General features: G+C 60.5%; 3 protein-coding genes and 1 non-coding gene across 5 annotated transcripts; 3 read left to right on the top strand and 1 right to left on the bottom strand.

The window, feature by feature from the left end:
* Positions 1-620: 620 nt before the first annotated feature.
* TRNAS-GCU lies at positions 621-702 on the bottom strand. The gene has a single exon. It is a non-coding gene; the product is annotated as a tRNA-Ser (tRNA).
* A 436-nt stretch (positions 703-1,138) lies between these two features.
* On the top strand, positions 1,139-3,439 carry B4GAT1 (beta-1,4-glucuronyltransferase 1). The gene is made up of 2 exons (XM_032414961.1): positions 1,139-2,335; positions 2,578-3,439. Exons 1-2 carry the CDS (start codon positions 1,280-1,282, stop codon positions 2,767-2,769), a joined length of 1,248 nt encoding a protein of 415 aa, XP_032270852.1. The 5' UTR covers positions 1,139-1,279; the 3' UTR covers positions 2,770-3,439.
* Positions 3,440-3,572: 133 nt separating this feature from the next.
* On the top strand, positions 3,573-10,901 carry BRMS1 (BRMS1 transcriptional repressor and anoikis regulator). 2 transcript variants are annotated; one of them, XM_032415086.1, is made up of 11 exons: positions 3,573-3,838; positions 5,042-5,348; positions 6,424-6,569; positions 6,645-6,735; positions 6,883-7,010; positions 7,204-7,283; positions 7,379-7,475; positions 8,033-8,125; positions 9,258-9,322; positions 9,980-10,019; positions 10,355-10,901. In XM_032415086.1, exons 2-11 carry the CDS (start codon positions 5,254-5,256, stop codon positions 10,360-10,362), a joined length of 843 nt encoding a protein of 280 aa, XP_032270977.1. In that variant the 5' UTR covers positions 3,573-3,838; positions 5,042-5,253; the 3' UTR covers positions 10,363-10,901. The 2 variants fall into 2 exon arrangements, with proteins under 2 accessions (XP_032270977.1, XP_032270978.1); XM_032415087.1 differs by lacking the exon at positions 5,042-5,348 and having other exon boundaries at positions 3,575-3,838.
* A 433-nt stretch (positions 10,902-11,334) lies between these two features.
* On the top strand, positions 11,335-17,774 carry RIN1 (Ras and Rab interactor 1). Its single transcript, XM_032414968.1, has 10 exons — positions 11,335-12,014; positions 12,155-12,335; positions 12,442-12,556; positions 12,654-12,726; positions 12,873-12,964; positions 13,087-13,824; positions 14,032-14,337; positions 14,622-14,753; positions 14,895-15,046; positions 15,971-17,774. Exons 1-10 carry the CDS (start codon positions 11,929-11,931, stop codon positions 16,442-16,444), a joined length of 2,349 nt encoding a protein of 782 aa, XP_032270859.1. The 5' UTR covers positions 11,335-11,928; the 3' UTR covers positions 16,445-17,774.
* The last annotated feature ends 1,920 nt before the right edge of the window (positions 17,775-19,694 follow it).

Here is a 19,694-nt window from a genome sequence, read left to right as displayed (position 1 = left end):
CTCTTAAAAAACAAAACAAAACTGCTTTAAAACAAACAAACAAACAAACAGAACAACCTTGGCTTCCTACAGCCTATGAAGATGAGGGCAAAACTTGTCCTAGCAATTGGAAGCTCTGCCCCAAACCACCTTCCCAAGATTCACAGAGCTCAAATAGTTATCACATATAACTGATTTAGCTGTCGAAGTAGCTGCCTTTCCCCACAGCCTCTCTTCTTCTAAAGTGCCCATGGATCAATTATTCCACAAGCACTTATTAAGCGCTTTCTGTATACGTTGGCTGGTGTTAGAATATTCTAGACCTCCTGCTTAAATGTGTATGTGTGTATGTTGGGGGGTAGGGGGTGGGGGGATGGACAGAAGGTCTCCCCCTGGGAGAACTGCTAGGGGGAGGGGAATCAGGGGCTGAATAGAGTAATGATTTCTGTGATCAAACATCACAGCACTACCAAATCCCACCACTTCCTGAGGGGGCTTCTCTAATTACCGCAGGTAATATATTGGCTCCGCATTTGGCATCAGCCAGAATTCCAATTCGGTTCTTCTACGTGCCACTGAGCCGGGGCCCTCTTCCTCGGGAGGCAGAAAAGTACACCCCCTCACCTCGTGTAAAACACGACCGACGAGGATGGGATTCGAACCCACGCGTGCAAAGCACAATGGATTAGCAGTCCATCGCCTTAACCACTCGGCCACCTCGTCCCACGTAAAACACCCTTTTCCATATGCCCTTATCTCTCATCTCCTCCGCACCTTCTGGCGCCCCCCCCCCCTCCATCCATTCTTCAGTGTGACTTTCACAGGACCTGACCGAGGGAGAGACAGCGGAAAGAAAGGGACTTTTTGTGTTCCTTCCCGCCCTCCGCAGCCGCGAACCCGCGCCATCCTTCACCAAGCTGCAACCAGAGTTCTGCCACGGTTTCCCCTCCCTAAGACGGGGGCGAGCGCGCGGGTGTTTCAGAACGCGCCTGGTCCAGGGGGTCGCACACCGATCGGGAAGGAGGGGTGCGTGTACCCCTGGGAACACGGCAGGCGCGGCCGCGGGCGCTTTCAGGGTTTGCAGAGCGCGGCACGGCGGCGCATGCAGTAGCTCCTCCTCGCGCGCAGGGGGCGAGCTGGCGCGCCCCAAGGCCAGCTCGGGCGGAGAAGCTGCGCTGGGCTCGGCTCGCCTCGGCTCGCTTCGGCTGCGCTCGGCAGGCTGCAGTAAATCCGGGCTTGCGGCGGCTGGCAAAGGCTGCGGCCCGGTGGTCCCTGCTGCGCGCTCGGAGCCCCGAGAGCCATGCAGATGTCCTACGCCATCCGGTGCGCCTTCTACCAGCTGCTTCTGGCCGCGCTAATGCTGGTGGCGATGCTGCAGCTGCTCTACCTGTCGCTGCTGTCCGGGCTACACGGGCAGGAGGAGCAAGACCAGTATTTCGAGTTCTTTCCCCCGTCCCCGCGGTCCGTGGACCAGGTCAAGGCGCAGCTCCGCACCGCTCTGGCCTCTGGAGGCGTCCTGGACGCCAGTGGCGACTACCGCGTCTACAGGGGCCTACTGAAGACCACCATGGACCCCAATGACGTGATCCTGGCCACGCACGCCAGCGTGGACAACCTGCTGCACCTGTCGGGCCTGTTGGAGCGCTGGGAGGGCCCGCTCTCCGTGTCGGTGTTCGCGGCCACCAAGGAGGAGGCGCAGCTAGCCACGGTGCTGACCTACGCGCTGAGCAGCCACTGCCCCGATATGCGCGCCAGGGTCGCCATGCACCTTGTGTGCCCCTCGCGCTATGAGGCCGCTGTGCCCGATCCCCGGGAGCCGGGGGAGTTTGCCCTGCTGCGGTCCTGCCAGGAGGTTTTTGACAAGCTAGCCAGGGTGGCCCAGCCCGGGATCAATTATGCGCTGGGCACCAATGTCTCCTATCCCAATAATCTGCTGAGGAATCTGGCTCGTGAGGGGGCCAACTATGCCCTGGTAATCGACGTGGACATGGTGCCCAGCGAGGGGCTGTGGAGGGGCCTGCGGGAAATGCTGGATCAGAGCAAGCAGTGGGCAGGCACAGCACTGGTGGTGCCTGCCTTTGAGATCCGCCGAGCCCGCCGTATGCCCACGAACAAGAACGAGCTGTTGCAGCTCTACCAAGTGGGCGAGGTGCGGCCCTTCTATTATGGGCTGTGCACACCCTGCCAGGCGCCCACCAACTACTCCCGCTGGGTCAACCTGCCAGAAGAGAGCTTGCTGAGGCCTGCCTATGTGGTGCCCTGGCAGGACCCCTGGGAACCATTCTACGTGGCCGGAGGCAAGGTGCCCACTTTCGACGAGCGCTTTCGCCAGTACGGCTTCAATCGCATCAGCCAGGTGCCCAGGGAGAGGGCATGGGAAATGGGGCAGGAGGAGTGGTGGGCTCTGGGAGCTATGAGTGGTCCTGGATGGAAAGGAGGCAATGAGGCAGGACAGTCATAGTTCACGAAGTGGTTGGATGGTGTGGAAGATCCAGGATGCTTCCAGAGGAGTGGGGATGCTGGAGAGAGGCTTTAGGGATGTCAGTCTCCGCCCTAGCAGTCTCATCCAACTTCACTGACCTGTCTCTCCTCCAACAGGCCTGTGAGCTGCACGTGGCAGGATTTGATTTCGAGGTGCTGAACGAAGGTTTCCTGGTTCATAAGGGCTTCAAGGAAGCTTTGAAGTTCCATCCCCAAAAGGAGGCCGAAAATCAGCACAATAAGATCCTTTACCGCCAGTTCAAACAGGAGTTGAAGGCCAAGTACCCTGACTCCCCTCGTCACTGCTGAGCCCTTCCCTACCCTAGTCAGAGAAGTCTCAGCCTCTTCCCTCCTTAGGCCGTCCCTCAGGCTTGACAGGGGTAAGAAATGTCACTCCACTTTACAGTGGTAGCTGTGGTGTTGGAACACTGGACTTGAATATGGGGTGCTGGGATCAAGTCCTAGCTTTACCACAAACTAGCTGTGTGGCCTTGAGCAAATCCCATTTCCTCTCTGAGCCTCAGTTATCCCGTCTGTAAAAAGGGAGGTGAAAATACCTACCTCACAGAACTGTTGGGAGGCTCAGATGAGATGCTATATGTGAACACATTCTGTAAGCTTCGTACAAATGTGAAGTATTATTAATATTATTACAGTATTATTGTTGTTATTATTATTAACAATCTGGGGTGGGTGGGCAGTAGGAGAGCGAAAAGTATGAACGGGGCAGGACTGAGAAGTCGGAGTACTTAACAAAATGGGACTTTTTGGAAAGAAGTCAGGTGAAGGCGTTGAATTTAGTTCTTAGCTTTTGGGCAGAAGCCTAAACTTCCTGGTTCTTCCAGGCCTCCGCCCTCGGGAGCTTTGGAGAAAGGAAGGGTCTGCAGATTCTCTGCCAGATCTGTGTCCTCAAATAGGTTGGGCCGGGTTATTTGCCTACCAACGACCATGTGTAAATAAATGAGTGTTCACACCTACAGCTGGCTCCATGACTCTCCTGAACCTGGCGGGCAGGGGGTGGGGTCGTGGCTTCTTCCCTTGAACACGAGGGACGGGGGGACGGGGGAAAGGAGGTAGCTGCGGCCCAAAGGGAGCGACCGCACAGCAAGGAAACCACTAGGGTCTTTTCCACGAGCGGAAGGCCTGCGTGAATTTCGGCCGGTTGCTATGGAGACCGACCCCGCGGTATCCCAGCATGCCTCGCCCCAACTGTCCAATTGTGCTCTCCACCACGGGCGCCTCCTGATAACGTATGCGGAAGTGCGGCGGGCCCCGCCTCCCGGAGTAGAGGGACGGGCGCGACGTTTCCGGGAGCCCGGCAGACGCGGGCACCTCTCAGGGAGTTTCAGACGTCAACTCGGAGGCCCCCCTCCCCGCGGTGCGTAACGCTCCTCAGGGCACCTGGTTCGGCGTCTCTGGCCAGTCGGCCGGAGCTGGCCCAGTGAGGGCCGAAGCGGAGACTTAACCGGCCGGACGCGTGCGGCGCCGCGGGGCCCCTGCTGGCCGCCGAAGAGCCGGCGACTCCCCCCGCCCGCGGCGCCGGCGCAGACGCGAGTGGAACGGGGCGGGAGGGTCCTGGCGCGTAGCGCTGCGCAGGGGTCTGGATTGGCTTTCTCGAGGGAGAAGAATCGGCCTTCCGTAGAGGTCTGCCCTCGAAATGCTGACTTTCTAAAAATATAAATTGCTTGTGTACAGCGCCTTACAATTTCCTTTTCCATCTTTTACTCCTTGCGATCTTTACAACACTCAGAGTAGCGGTGGTTATCCTCTTTTTGCGCCCGGGGTAAGGAGGGGAAGTTGTGATTTAATTTTGCTCACTCAGTAGAATCAGAGACAGCTGGAGACAAAAGTAAATATATATATATATATATATATATATAATATATATAACAATGAAGAGGAATTGCAAATTTGGGGAACTGCAGGAACTCGGGCTTGAGAATGGGAAAGATGAGGCTGGTTTGGAGAACTGAGGTTTTCAGGTCAGATTCAGATCATTTATGAAATCCTTGAGGAATGCGACTAAGCTGCGCCGTGAGCCAGTTATTTTACACAACTCGAATTGTGTCAAGGAAAGTTAACAGAATACTTTGGATTTGCAACCACTACAGGGTCCTGGGGTACCCTGGAAGGTACCAGGAAGTAAAAGCCTGCCTGAAAAAGTGTGCTTTGTTTAGTTTGTATTTGCACAGCCACCAGTCGTGAAGTTAAGTACTGTGCTGGGTGAGTGAAGTACAGGTGCATCCCTGCCCTGGTGAGGCTTACAGCCTGCTTGGACAGACAGATGTGAAGATGGGCAAATAGAGAGGAGATGTAAACAGTAGGGCTTCCTGGAGAGAGTGGTGTCTACACTGATCTAAAGACTACAGAACCGTGCCCAGAGAAGTTGGAAGAACATCACAGTGAAATCAAAGCCTCCAGGAGGCGGAAAGATTAACTGTTGGGAGGACCGTTTAGGCTTCCTCTTAATTGATCTCTTGGCAGCATTTGGCACTGTCACCATCCTTCCTTCTGAAATTTTTTCTCCCCACGACTGAGTTTCTCTTCCTCTGCCTCTTGCTAATTTCCTTCTCCTTTGCAGGGCTTTCATCACCTGCCCCTTTGGTGGCCCTGGGAGTTCCATCATGGACCTCTTCTCACTCCACACATTCTGCCTTACTGGTTGCGCCCTCTCCCAAGGCCTGAAGAACTCTATATGACGATGACCAGATCTCTGCAGCCCAGATTTCTCTCTGAGGCTTAGACTCATGTGCCCCCACCCCTGCTCCTTCTCTCATTTTGGAGTGTGTGCACATGCTATTCACTCTGCTTGGAATGTTCCCTCCCTGGCCACCTCAGCTCATCTGTCTGAGCCCTCCATGCTGCTGCTGTGGCAAGGATCTTTCTCTGTAAGCCCTCACTGTTGGAGCAAGCTCCGGGTTCCAGTTAGATGCCTCTCCCATATGCCCCCCCACCCTTCTTAACCCTTCTCACACCACAGTACGGTCCGCTTCTCTGCCTCTCTCTCCCAGGAAGCTGTAAACTCCTTGAGGTCAGAGACTGTCTGCCCCCTCATGCCCAGTCTCTAGTGTCTGATGGTATCTGGCATATATTAGGTCTTTAATAAATCTTAGATGAGTAAATAAAAGAAGGAATGACTAATAGTGTTTATTGTTGCCGAGAAGTCAACTAAGAGAAGTACTAAAGAATACTGGCATTGGGCACCAGGAGGTCGTCTAACGCCACACGATTCATGTCAGCCGAGGGCAATCATAGAGAAATGGAATGGAACACCTGGGAGGTGAAAGAATAGGAACAGCCAGAGCCTTGAAAAGTGTCACTGTGAGGTGGGAAATGGGGAGTGGTTTAGTGGAATAGGGTGAGGTTTTGTGTTTCTGCTATTTCTAAATGGGGGACAATACCTGAACACATCTGAAGTTTCCTGGGCAGGAGCTGTCGAGGGAGGGTTGGAGAAACAGTGGAGAAGGGGGTACTGGTAGCATGAGGCTCCAGAGAAAGCAGAAGGACACGGGCGTTGACCCGGAGCACAGCGAGACAACGAGAGGATTGCCGAGTGTTCTCAGGAAGAGAAGTGGAGGGCCTTCCAGGTGGAAGGATCAACAGGAAGGGGTGGAGAGGAGGAAGGAATGGTGTACTTAAGGACTGACCGTTAGATGGTAGGGTGAAGGCGCTGGCCCAGTACTTCAGTCTGTGCAGGGCCTTAAATGCCCCATTCACAAGTGTGCGCCCAGTCCCAGAGGCAGTGGGGGAGCCCATCCTTGCTGTTTCCCATCTTACAGACCATCGCCTTGGCCAGCATTCCCCAGATCGGGATCACCAGCAATGTCCCAGGACGGGAGCATTTCCATGGCTCCCGGGCCTCTGGGAGATGCGCAGACAGGGCCTGGTTTGACTCCCCGCATGGCCACTTTCCTGCTCGGAACTGAGGACAATGATAAGTGATGGCTCCCCTCCTTCTCCCAGAGCCCAGATGCCCGTCCAGCCTCCAAGCAAAGACACAGAAGAGATGGAAGCAGAGGGCGATTCGGCTGCCGAGATGAATGGGGAGGAGGAAGAGAGTGAGGAGGAGCGGAGCGGCAGCCAGACTGAGTCAGAGGAGGAGAGCTCAGGTGAGCCCCCCACATGGCGCACGCGGGTGCCCGGCCGCTCCTCCTCAGCCAGCGCTGACTGGCCTCTTGTCCCAGAGATGGACGATGAGGACTACGAGCGGCGTCGCAGCGAGTGCGTCAACGAGATGCTGGACCTGGAGAAGCAGTTCTCGGAGCTAAAGGAGAAGTGAGCATGGGGCGTCTAGGGCCGGGTCTCCCGGCACCCGGGGTGAGGAGGCAGCCGGCCTGGTGCGGGGCAGGGGTGGCCAAGGGTTGGGGAGCGCCGGGCGCTCGGCCACGTGTTTGATAGGCACACACGCCTTTTCCCTCCCAGGTTGTTCAGGGAACGGCTGAGTCAGCTGAGGGTGCGGCTGGAGGAAGTGGGGGCTGAGAGAGCACCTGAGTACACAGAGCCTCTGGGGGGGCTGCAGCGGAGCCTCAAGATCCGCATTCAGGTGGCAGGTCTGTGGGCTGTCCTGTGCTCTAGGGCAGCCCCCAGGCCACCTACCTCTTCCTCTGCCAGAGCCCCTGGCTCTCTGCTCCCTGCTTTTCTCATCCCTGCCCTGACCGGCCCTGCTCCTGGCTCCCCCTTTTGGACACCTGGGTCCCTGGCCAAGCAGGGCTTCCCATCTCCCTCCCCCCCCAATCACTGTAGGGATCTACAAGGGCTTCTGTCTGGACGTGATCCGGAACAAGTACGAGTGTGAGCTGCAGGGAGCCAAACAGCACCTGGAGGTGAATGTGACTGGGTGCTGGGGCGGGGGGCGGGGGGATGGCGAGCGGAAGTGGCTTGTCCCCGCCGCCCCGCTGAGCGGCTCCGCCCCTTCCAGAGTGAGAAGCTGCTGCTCTACGACACCCTGCAGGGGGAGCTGCAGGAGCGGATCCAGAGGCTGGAGGAGGACCGCCAGAGCCTGGACATCAGCTCTGGTGAGGCTGCCCTAGGTGCCGCTCTCCCCGTGCGCACCCCGTCTGCTGCTCTGCCTGCCCGGGGAGCATGTCGGGGAGCCCACTTCATGGGGTCACTGTGGGGCCCACAGGGAGCCAGGCACAGAAAGGACCCAGCCCAGGACCTGGCGCGCAGTGGAGGCTCGGCAAGAATGGCTCCCCCTGCCCTCCTCGGCCCCCGCTCTCTTTCCAGAACAGGAGGTGCCATTCTGACACCCCCACACCTACAACAGCCACAGCCCCCTCTGTGTCCACAGCGCCTGTGTTCGTAGGGGGTCCTAGGGAGGCCCACTGGCCACTAAACAGATGAAGAAACCGGGCTGACAAAAGTACAGGGACCCCTCCCCCAGGCTCGCACAACCATGCCATCCGGCAGGGCCTCAGCTTCCACGCCCCCAGCCCCCGGGGTGCTCTCCACCGCCCTGGGAGGGAGAGGAGGGGGAAGGGCTGGCCCGGCTCCTGTGAGGGACACAGCTGCAAGGGCGGGGTGTCCTGGGAGGGTCAGCACCTTGATCCTGACTCTGGCTTTGGGGGCACAGAGTGGTGGGATGACAAACTGCACGCCAGAAGCAGCGCAAAGACCTGGGACTCCCTGCCAGCCAGCAAGAGGAAGAAGGCTCCTCTCGTTTCTGGTATCCTTCCACCCAGGGCAGCCTGAACCGGGCAGGACATCAGGGTTAAGGGAGGCGGGGGTGGAGAGGGACATGGAAGGCGGAGTCACGCTAGACACATTAGGCAAATCCAACCGTCGGGAATTTTCTGTGAGGCCCTGGGTCTCTGCTGGGCCGTGTGGACCATAGAGAAATAGAAGTGTCCACTCAGTGACTCCCCCTAACTTGCTGAGCGAAGTCTTCTTCGAGGCTCTTCTGACTTTCCCACAACATCCCCGACAGGTCCTAGACTTCCCTACCACCACCCCCTCCTCCGCCTGCTCTCACTTTCCACCCTCTTCTTGGAAAGCTGGCTGCCTGTCTGTGCCTGGGCAGGGCTTGTCTCACATGGTACCTCCTCTGTGAAGCCTCTCCTGGTTTCTCCCCAATGGCAGTGCCTTCTCTCTCCTCTGCACCCCTGTGGCCTAAACTGGGGCACCCACATCCCATACTGTAGTTGCCCCCTGCCCCACCTTAGGCGTGAGCCCCTTCAGCTCAGGGCCTGCTGAGCCCTCATCCCTCCTGGCAGCGCCCAGCACAGACTGGAACGGAATCCGCACGCCCTCCACCCCCACCCCCGGGTACTCTGCGGCCATCAGACTCTCAGGACACTGGCCACCTAGTGATGGCAGTCGGGTCAGGCAGGGAGGGAGGTGTCTGGGCTGCGAGGACATGAGGGGTGAATGGGAGGCGAGGGCATGGAGACATCGGGTACAGAGCCCAGGAAGACAGAGCAGATGGTCCCCGGAGGGGAGTGGGAGACCAGGAGGGTTGTCTCCAGGATGGAAGAGACTGAAATCTGTGTGTAGAAGGGGCCAGGTGAAGGGACAGGAAGGGGACAGGGAGTAGAGGGAGCAAGGTCCCTGAGTGGGTGGGCTGGGTTTTCACCTCCTGACCTTTACACTGGAGGGGGGGAGGGGGAGCCGAGGGGAGGTAGGGGTGAGGCTCAGTATCCCCCACGGACTCATGGAGAGGCCACAGGCCCTGCCCCAAGAACCTGGGAGCCAAGAGGGAGGAGACAGAACCTGAGCTCTAACCTGGGTGCTCAGCCCCCTCCCTGCTGTGACACCTGTCCCCTCCACCGGGCTTCCTGCTTCCTTGACGCCCACTGCAGGTCCTTACATCGTGTACATGCTGCAGGAGATCGACATCCTGGAGGACTGGACGGCTATCAAAAAGGTGGGGCCAGGGCCCTGCTTCCCTCGTGCAGGTCCCCATCCCTGACACCAGCTTTGGTCTCTGTGGGCTCACCACGCCTGGGCTTCCTGAGGGCCTGGGAGCTCTGCTCAGCCCACAGCACCTCCGGCCTTTAGCCCAGGTTCCCTGGCATTGCCCTTTTCTTAGAGAGGAAGAGAATGTGTTTGAGTGTGCAAGTGGTGCGGGGGGCGGGGTGCAGAGGGAGAGAGAGAATCCCAAGTAGGGGTCACTCCTAGCACAGAGCCTAATGTGGGGCTCGATCTCATGACCCTGAGATCTTGACCTGAGCAGAAATCAAGAGTCAGATGCTTAACCTACTGAGCCACCCAGGCGCCGGCCTGAGGCTTCCCTGCAGGAGGATCCTTTTAATCTGTGTCAGCCCCTTCCTCCTTCCAGGGCAGGTTTTGATGGGATGGGAGGGAGGGAGGGAAGGCAGCTGTTCTGGGCTGGGCTGGGCTGGCCTGGTGTCTGTCAGGGGACCACATCCGAGCTTTGCCTAGAAAGGGTCTTATTCCCCTCCCCATCTCCACGCTGCACTGACCCAACAGCGCCCCCACCCCAGAGAAACTGATGTGGAGGAGGGTACTTGCCAAGCTGGAGGCAGGCTCTCAAGGGGGGTTTTTCTTCTTACCCACCCAGGCCAGGGCAGCTGTGTCCCCTCAGAAGAGAAAAGCAGATGGTAAGAACCACAGGAGTTGTTCTGCCTCCTGCCACCCCCTCCCCCAGCCCAGCGTCCTGGAAAAGAGCCCAGAAAGAGGCAGTGGTTATGTCAGATCAGTGGCCCCAGTTAGAATGGTTTGGGGAGTGGGAGCCGCCGGGGTGGGGTAGGGAAGCTCTAGGTCGATGGGGCTGGGGGATGAAGCTCCCTGCACCCAGGACTGGTCAGGGAGGGCTGGAATGCTGGGCCCTCATAGAGCTGCCCTGGGCCAGCCTGAAGCTGTTCCTCTCAGCCCCCCATAGGCAGTGGTGTTCCCCTCTGGGTTCAGCTTTTCACCTGCAGTGCATCTTCCTTAGGACCATGACCATGCTGTTCAGAGCCAAGGGGCCCCTCGGGGCAGCTGTCAGCAAAGCCAGGATTCGCATTTTCCTGCTGTGGGAAGGCAGACTGACAAGCCCCTCGGGGTCTGTCCAGCCAGCTCCCCGGTGCTGCTGCTGGACCTTCCCCTCCAGCCGTCGCTGGTCCGGACCCCTCTGTCCTCCTCGGGGGCCTGCACAGCTGTGGCCCAGAGCTGCCCTAGCCAGGCAAGACTGTCTCCTCCATCCCCAGTGAGCGCACCACCTCCCCCTCCCAAAGGGCAGCCTCCTTGGTGCCCTCCTAGACAAAGAAGATGTGGCTCATCTTAAGCCAAAGCAACATCCTTCCTGCTGTCCTTGGACCAGTTGCTGAGCCAATGAGCTGGGCCCCACTCTGTGGGAACTCTGAGCCAGACATTATATTTTGGGGGCCTGTCTCTCCTGGCTGTTGTTGGAGATGAGAAGGCAGGCTCCCCAGGTCTTCTCAAGGAGTTCTTGGTGTCTCCCAGATTGCAGGGACTGGAATTAAAATCTCTCCTGGGACTCTGGCGTGACCTGTGTGTGTCTGATTTACCTTGCAAGAGAATCAGGGCTCCCTGGGGGAGTGCCTGAGTCAGGCGGGCTCTCCTGGAGTCCCTGGTACGTCCCCTCACTACCGGGCAGGAGCCAACCTACTCTGAGTTGGGGTATTGGGAGGGGCAGGGGGGACTCGCCCACCACACCTCCCAGAGGTGGGGGAGTGAGCCCTGGCTGACCAAGGGCTCCTGAGCCAAGTCTGAAGCAACACGTGGCACAGGCAGACCATGTGTCCTGGGGTGGGGAAGGCAGCTGTGTGCTCCGGGCTGGGAGACTGGGTCACGTCTGCACCTGCCCCAGTCCCTTGGCGGATTGGTAAGGCAGGCTGGCAGGGCCTGTGTGCGTAGGCGGCAGCTGGCAGCACCCTGTGTGCTGACGACCTCACAACCAAACCCCCCCCCCCGTTTAGCGCCGCATGTTAGAACCACCCCCAGAACCTCAGTTAAGCAAAGGGGTTAGTTTCCATGGAGACACAGCATCCTTTCTCCATGGCAACCTGAAATCCCAAAACCCAAGTTAGGCTCAGGACTGAGTCATCTGTGACCGGTAGGGGGTGCTCTCCCACCGGGCTGACCCCAGGGCTATGCACAGATGAGCCATTGACCGCAGACTTAAAGGTGCCCCAAGGGCCAAACTGGGGTCTGTGGGGACCCAGATGGGCCTTGCTTAACCCCTTCCTGCCTGCTCTTGTGGTTTGAGGAGGCCGGTAAGGCTCCGTGATGCACCATGTGGAGGTGGCAGCCCTACAGCTGGGGCTCTAGGAGGGGCGCTTGCACGCACAGGACCCCTGCCCCCTGACGCTGGGCCCAGAACAGAGAGGAAGCGGGCTCGGCCCGGGCTGAGTGGACACACAAGAGTTAACTGGTGGGGCGTGACAGGGCGAACCGCCCTCAGGAAGTGTTACTCACCGCCGGGAATGTGAGCGCTCTTGCCTCGGGGGCTGGATTCCCTTCCTGAGTCCTGGGAGAAACCGGGAGAAACCAAAGGAGCTCCCAGCCATGGAAACCCCTGGGGAGCCGGGAGCTGGACCTCTCGGAGCCCCCAGCCTGTCCAACTTCGCACCTGGGCGCCCGGAGAGAGAAAAGTTAGTGAAGTTGGAAGGGCAGCCTGGTGGGGCGGGGAGGGGTGGCAGAGCAGGGTCCGTCCCAGGGCAGAGGAGGGGGAGAGGGTGAAGCAAGGGTCCCACCCCCTGATGCCCTGCTCAAGTCTGCCGCCCGCCCGCAGGCCGGCCGAGGACCCGCCGTACGACGTGCCAGGGGCCAGTGGGCGGCAGGCGGGCGGGCCCCAGCGGCCTGGGCGCACCGTGAGCCTGCGGGAGCGCTTGCTGCTCACGCGGCCCGTGTGGCTGCAGCTGCGGGCCAACGCGGCGGCCGCACTGCACGTGCTGAGGACCGAGCCCCCGGGGGTGAGTCGTGCCCCTGACCCCAGCACTGGCCGGCGGGGGGCGGTGGGGGGAGAGAGGGAGAGGCCGGACACGGAGGTGCCGAGCCTGCGACCCCTGTCCCTTGCAGACGTTCCTGGTGCGGAAATCTAACACTCGCGGGTGCCAAGCCCTGTGCGTGCGGCTGCCCGAGGCCGGTGGCTCCTCCTTTGTCTCTAGCCACTACATCCAGGAGAGCCCTGGGGGTGAGCGGGACTGGCCTGGGGGGGGAAGGGGCTGGAAGCCGTCAGGGCCGGGCGCAGGGGTGTTTCCCAGAGAACAACCGCCCTTCCCATCTCTCAGGCGTCTCCTTGGAGGGCTCAGAGCTCATGTTCCCAGACCTGGTCCAGCTCATCTGCGCCTACTGCCATACCCGGTGAGCCTGGCCGCAGGGTGGCTGGTGTCCGTTGGTCCCAGCTCCCTGGGACAGTCTGTCCTCCCAACCCCTGCAGGTCCTGTCAGCCCCCAGAGCCCTGAGCATCCCTCACACCCCTGGCTTTCTGTTTCCCTCTCTGGCCTCAGGGACATCCTTCTCCTCCCACTCCAGCTCCCCAGAGCCATCTGCCAGGCAGCCACCCACAAGGAACTCGAAGCCATCTCCCATCTGGGCATTGGTAAGGGCTCTTCTGCTACCCATTGCACAGATGGACAAGCTGAGGCCAAGAAGGAAAGGGAAGGCATACGGGCACATGGCACCCTCCCCAAACCTCCCTGAGGCCCCAATTGGTTTCCCTAGAGTTCTGGAGCTCCTCCCTCAACACCAAGGCTCAGCCGGGCCCATCTGAAGGCCAGCTGCTGCCCCGGCTGAAGCCCCGGTCCCCGCAAGAGCTGGACCAGGGCACAGGAGCCGCCCTGTGCTTCTTCAATCCCCTGTTCCCAGGGGACCTGGGCCCCACCAAGCGGGAGAAATTCAAGAGGAGCTTCAAAGTGCGTGTGTCCACGGAGACCTCCAGTCCTCTGTCACCACCTGCCGTGCCACCTCCCCCAGTCCCCGTGCTGCCAGGTGCAGCCCCCAACCAGACAGAAAGCTTACCCCCTCGCCAGCTTCTGCGAAGGGAGAGCTCAGTGGGGTACCGTGTGCCAGGGGGCGCCAGGCCCAGCCTCCCCCCCCTGCCCTCCCTCCAGGAGGTAGACTGCGGCTCCCCCAGCAGCTCGGAAGAGGAGGGGGTGCCGGGTTCCCGGGGAAGCCCAGCGACCTCCCCCTGCCTGGGCCGCCGGCGGCCCCTGCTTCGGTCCATGAGCGCTGCCTTCTGCTCCCTGCTGGCACCCGAGCGGAAGGTGGGCCGGGCAGCCTCGGCACTGACGCAGGACCGACACACGGCTGTGGGCCAGCTGGTGCAGGACCTACTGACCCAGGTGCGGGCTGGCCCTGAGCCCCGGGAGCTGCAGGGGGTCCGAGAGGCGCTGAGCCGGGCCCGGGCCATGCTGAGCGCGGAGCTGGGCCCTGAGAAGCTGCTGCCGCCCGAGAGACTGGGTGAGACCCCGGGGCCGGGCTCCACAGGCTCAGCTCACCTCTCCCCTCCCCCGTTAACTCCAGCTCTTCCCGTTCCCTGCCTCTCTCCCGCTCTTCTCCCGTCTCCCCGAGATTCCTCCTCCTCTTCGTCCCTCTCTCTCCCTGACTACACCCCCGTCCCGGGGGCCCCTACTCACGCCCCTGACCCTGCCCGCCTCTCCTCCGCAGAACACATCTTGGAGAAGTCGCTGCATCGCTCCGTGCTCAAGCCTCTCCGGCCTATCCTGGCGGCCCGCCTGCGGCGCCGGCTTTCCGCCAATGGCTCCCTGGGCCGCCTGGCTGAAGGCCTCCGCCTGGCCCGGGCCCAGGGCCCTGGAGCCTTCGGGTCCCACGTGAGCCTGCCCTCCCCCGTGGAGATGGAGCAGGTGCGCCAGAAGCTGCTGCAGCTGCTCCGGGCCTACTCTCCCAGCGCCCAGGTCAAGCGGCTCCTGCAGGCTTGCAAGCTGCTCTACACAGCCCTGAGGACCCACGCGGGTACGCCCCCTCCTGCCCCCCTGCCCAGTCAGAGGCAGGCCCCCCAGAGATTCCAGAATGGCACAGCAGGAGGGGGGCATGGGTCCAACACTCCCATCTCAGAGATGGTGCAGCCGAAGCCCAGAGACTACAGCATCCTCTCCCCAGCCCCTGTCTGTGGTTGCCATAGAGACCACATCACCCCAGGCCCAGCAGGTGGAAGGGAGGGTCACTGAGACACGGAGTGGACACCCGACCCTGGGGCCCCAGAGGAGTCTGAAGCTTCCTCCTCTACCACCCCCCAGGGGAGGGCGCAGGGGCGGACGAGTTCCTCCCGCTGCTAAGCCTTGTCCTGGCCCAGTGCGACCTTCCCGAGCTGCTGCTGGAGGCCGAGTACATGTCGGAGCTGCTGGAGCCCAGCCTGCTCACGGGAGAGGGTGAGGGAGCGCCTCCACGTGCCACCTCCCTGTCTGTGTGGGACTGGGTGCTGAGGCTGCATGGCCCCCAGGAAGTGGTGGGGGGGTGGCCAAGTGTCCCCTACCCCCAGCCTGAGCTGCATTCTTCCCCTTGTGTCCCAGGTGGTTACTACCTGACCAGCCTCTCGGCCAGCCTGGCCCTGCTGAGTGGCCTGGACCAGGCCCACACCCTCCCCCTGAGCCCCTCACAGGAACTACAGCGCTCCCTCAGCCTCTGGGAGCAGCGCCGCCTGCCCGCCACCCACAGCTCCCAGGTAACAGGGCCTCCACGCCAGCCACCCTGAACCGCCCGGCCCCTGGGGCGCGGTGGGGGTGGCGGGGTTCTGGCACCATCCTGCACGGTCCCCTCCTTTTCCTAGTGAGACCTAGCAGGGGAGAGGCTACTCCTACATCACCCTGTCACAGAAGCAGCATCCTGTGTGGACGTCCAGGCCTAGCTTTTCTAGAGAGGGATCCATGTGCTCTAGGGGCTCAGCCCTGCAGCTTGATAGAAACTCAAATTAGGACCGTTATTACCCCATTTTACAGATGAGGAAACGGAGACATGACATGGAGGGGGAAAGGGACACGGGTGGCAAGCTCAAGCCCCAAATCCTGGCTTCTGGCCCCCAACTGGGGCTCTGCCCTCCCCTGGAGTGAGGCTCCCAGCCCGTGCTCCCTTCACCCTCCTCTCCATCCACTCAAGGGACCCTTCCTAGCCTTGGTTAAGAGTTTAGACCCTGTAGCCAGATGCCGGCTTTAAATCCTGGCTCTGCTACTTTCTATTTCCAGGAGCTTGGGCAAGTCACGTAACCTCTTTGTGCCTCGATATCCTCATCTATAAAATGAGGCAACAGGACTTATCTCCTGGGGTCAATGTGTGGATGAAATGAGTGAATGCAGGACAAGTGCTTAGGGCACGGGGGAAGGTTCCGAGTAGGGTTGTCAGGCTCCGGAGAGCTGCTGGGGCCACCCTTCCTGCCAGCCTGCGGCTCTGACTCACTAGCCAAGGCAGATCTCACCTTTCCTCAGAGCCCCGCTTGCAGCATCCCTTGTCCAAAAAGCTTTTGTCTCTTGGCTGTACCCCTGGATTTATACCACCGCACCCTGTCCCTACAAAGCCTACCCTGGGACCTCAAGCTTTGCAGCCAGATATAGACCAGGCAGGACTGAGCTCTTGCTTTGCTTCTCCTACACAGCACCTCCTCCGAGTAGCCTACCAGGACCCCAGCAGTGGCTGCACCTCCAAGACCCTGGCTGTGCCCCCAGGGGCCTCGATTGCCACCCTGAACCAGCTCTGTGCCACCAAATTCCGAGTGACCCAGCCTGACACATTTGGCCTCTTTCTGTACAAGGAGCAGGGCTACCACCGCCTGCCCCCTGGAGCCCTGGCCCACAGGCTCCCCGCAACTGGCTACCTTGTCTATCGCAGGGCGGAGCGGCCTGAGACCCAGGGGGCCTCACCTGGGGCCTCACCAGAGGACAGCAGCGGGGAGCTAGAGGCAGGAGGCAGGGAGGAGGAGAAGGGGGGCGGGGCAGATGGGGACATCCAGGTCAAAGCCGGTCCTGGGGACAGCAGGGGAGAGTCTGAGACCATTGCGGAGAGGGCCAGGCGGGCCCCTGCTCAGCCAGGGGGGCCAGAGGCTGAGGGAAGCCGGGCAGCAGAGGAGTAGCAGGAAGTGGTCAGAAGGGTCATTTGGGACAGAAAACTCTGAGCCTGCGGGGAAGGCCTTTCAGAGCCGTCAGCCCCACCCCTCGCAGGCTTCCCCACCCCAGGCCGCTCCTGTGTCTGCCACCACCTCCATCTGACCCTTAGCTCTGTGATCACACCTGCAGGGGTCGTGCGTGCCTGGCCTGGCTGCATCTGGAACACTGGAATCAAGTTGAGGGGCTTTGAGGGACCCCAAACCATGGGCTCAGGCCCTTTGCCTCTCTCCCTTCCCTCCCCGCTAGAGGCCAGCCAGCCTTCAGTGCTGAGTGTGCCCAGCAGGGGACAGCCCCAACAGGAGCCCAGCCTCTGGCAGCCCCTCCTGGCTGGGGGCTTCAAGGCTCTGAAAGGCTTCACCTGCTCCTGGGTGTTGGGAGGATTCAGGAAGCCAACGACGACTCAGAGCCCAGGCCAGCCGTAGCCCAGCTGCAGGACTGGCAGCTCCAGACTTAAGTGTCCTGGAAAGAGAGGGTGCAGTTGCCGCCCTGCCTTCTCCCACAAGTCCCCCAGTTTCTCTGCACTGAAGTCTTCTGGACCTCACAAGAGCTTCTCCGGAGGCTGGGCATGGCTTATTACACACTGAGGTTTGGGAAAGAGACTCCTAAGATACCGATCGCACAGCCGGCCATTGCAGGTTTCCCGCCCAAACCAGGTGTCAGACTCCAACTAAGCGCCCTTTATTCTAAACCACCGATAAATTAACCCTAAGGGCCCTTCAGCCCCAAGGCAGGGCCTAGAGCGGGGATCCAACGGAGCGAAGAAAATGCCAACAAGTACCACAAGGGGGTGCGCGTGGCCCAGGAAGTGGCCAGTGGGTAATTCCGAGGGGCGAGGGCGTCTCCAGGGCTGCAGCGCGGCAGGTGGTCAGAGGCCCTGTGCTCTTGCAGCCACCGGGCAACCTGGGGTCAGTGCGGGGGCCAGCACCGCCGGCCCTCAGCTCCCTTGGAGTCGGGGACCTGGGTGAAGCGAACTCCAGGGGTATCACTCCCTGGGAAGGAACTGTCCCCTGATGGAAGGAGGACCCCAGCCAGTCTCTGGGGCACTCCCTCAGGTGCTGAGCACAAAGGGACATCGGCCCACATGTGACACAGACATGACAACTGGAAGGTAGAAATCCTGGACATTGGGATTTCTGACAGTCCAGAGACAGATACCACCAAATTTGGGGGCAGGGCTCCCAAATGTTTCTCTAGGACCACCAGCAGCTCTTACCTCCCCACTTCCACCCCCAACTCTAAGCTTCTTGCTGGTAGGGAGTCTCCCCTTTTGTATGTCTTTCCTCCCTATCTGTCCCCCCCCCCCCCCCCAGTGCCTTGCCCAGCACTGGGCACTGCATAGGCACTCAATAAATGCTGTCCCCTGATTGGAGTTTGATAAATAAGAGTGAAGGGCAGTGAGGTGGGGAGCTGGGAGGTTAAGTGGGGGCCTGGGTTCTGGGAACCAAACACAGGATGTCTCAAGTTCAGTTCCAGAGGAAAACCTAGAACGGTTGCCAGGGGTGCTCAGAGAACCCCGGATATGGAGCTGGTCTCACGGGAACTGGGACAGGCAGAGGCTTCTGAGCGCCTTCCCTGGGGGCCTCTGCAAGCCCCTCCTAAGCCCTTGCTGTGCTCAGTCCCAGGTCCAGGCTCCAGGAATTTAGCACCCCCAGTAGTGGCTTCTCGGAGCGCTGCTGGGCCCCGCCTGCTACTCAGCCTTTTGGGTTTTCTTCTCAAGACATTGTGCTTGGTCAGGGGCCAAGGCCAGGTAACTCAGCATGATCGAGGGTCACCATCTGGGGGTGGGGACTCTGAGCGGGGCAGGCAATGATAGGCCCATCTAAGTCTGATCTCACCCCCATTTTACAGATGAGCAAACAGGCTTGCTCAGGGAAAGCGGCTTAGTACAGGGCAAAGAGCTGGGACACCGGGTTCTGTGGAGCTTCGGGATTCTGCCATCCTCCAAAACAGAAGCGCTCATTTACTCATCCTCTCGGGAATAATCGACTGTGTCCGAATGCACCAAGGACCAAGCACCCCCAGCCCCAGCCAGAGGGAAACAGGCGTAATCTGGCAGGAACAGCGCGCCCTGTGCGAGCGTCGGGATTCAGCGCTGCCCCTCCCTCACGCTGCCTCCCACCTTTGGCCTTCTGGAACAGGAAGTCACGCGAGACGTGCCGCGTGACCTCTACCTGTCCTAAGGCCCTCCCGGGGGCCAGACCCAGCAGACACCCCCCAGGCTGGCTTGCCCAGCCGCGCTGCTGCAGAGCCGGACTGGAAGGCCGGCGTTTGGCTCGCAAGCAGCAGCGAGGTCCCTTCCTCGCTTGGAACTGTTGCTCTTATCACCCCCCGAGGCGCCACCGCTCCCTGTGTGAGTTTATGGTCTGTCTTCCCCACTGGGCCAGAGCCAAGTCAGCCTGGTTCGCTTCTAAATCTCGGGGGCCTAGAACAATGCGTGGCCCGGAACTGGCACTTAGTAGATGGAGGTGGAATGACTGATTCGGGAAGACGCAGCCTAAACAGTTCCTCCGAGTTCCTGGGGCTGGGGCGGCGCATTCTCCATCGCTGCCGCCAGGGGGCGAGCATGCCCGTTCCCAGGCACATGCCAGGCCCCTTTCTTGAGGGAGGCCACCCAGGGACCCCGGGCACTCGGAGGGCCTGCACCCGGCCTGGTGCCAGGGTGGGGAAGCATCCCCGCAGTGGGGCCCTGGGCTCGTCCTGCGAACGGGAGTCCTGCCAACAGAGGTTGGGAAGGGGAGCCGGGAGCCAGGGCCTGTGGAGTGGCCCGGGGAGAGGGGCCCCGGGAGGGGTGGGGAGAAAGGCAGTCATTGAGACCCACACCACCACCCTCACTCACCGTCAGCGCAGAGCATTTAACACCGTGCCATGGTCTCGTGACCCATGTTCGCCCCCCTCCAGTTTAACACACAGAAACATCTGGACTCCTGTTTGCACACAGAATTTGTGACATCCTGTAGGCTACGGTCATGTGCGGAACACCTGGGCACCCCCAGCCTTAACAGGAACACTCAGAGTGTTGGGAACACCTGGAGACTGTTGGCCACTCATGCCCTGCGGGATGGGACACGGTGACACACACGGGCCCCTCCTCTGAGCCGCACCCTGACACACATCCCCAGATCTGCAAGCTCACAGACGTTCCCTCAACACCCTCCCTGCCTCTCGGGTTCAGAGTGTGACTCGGTGACACACATCCATGGGGACAGGCTGACACAC

Source organism: Phoca vitulina, unplaced genomic scaffold (assembly GCF_004348235.1).
Source record: "Phoca vitulina isolate PV1807 unplaced genomic scaffold, GSC_HSeal_1.0 scaffold16, whole genome shotgun sequence".
NCBI lineage: Eukaryota > Metazoa > Chordata > Mammalia > Carnivora > Phocidae > Phoca > Phoca vitulina.
Note: the sequence above shows the minus strand (reverse complement) of the source record. Positions and strands in the feature narration are given on the sequence as shown.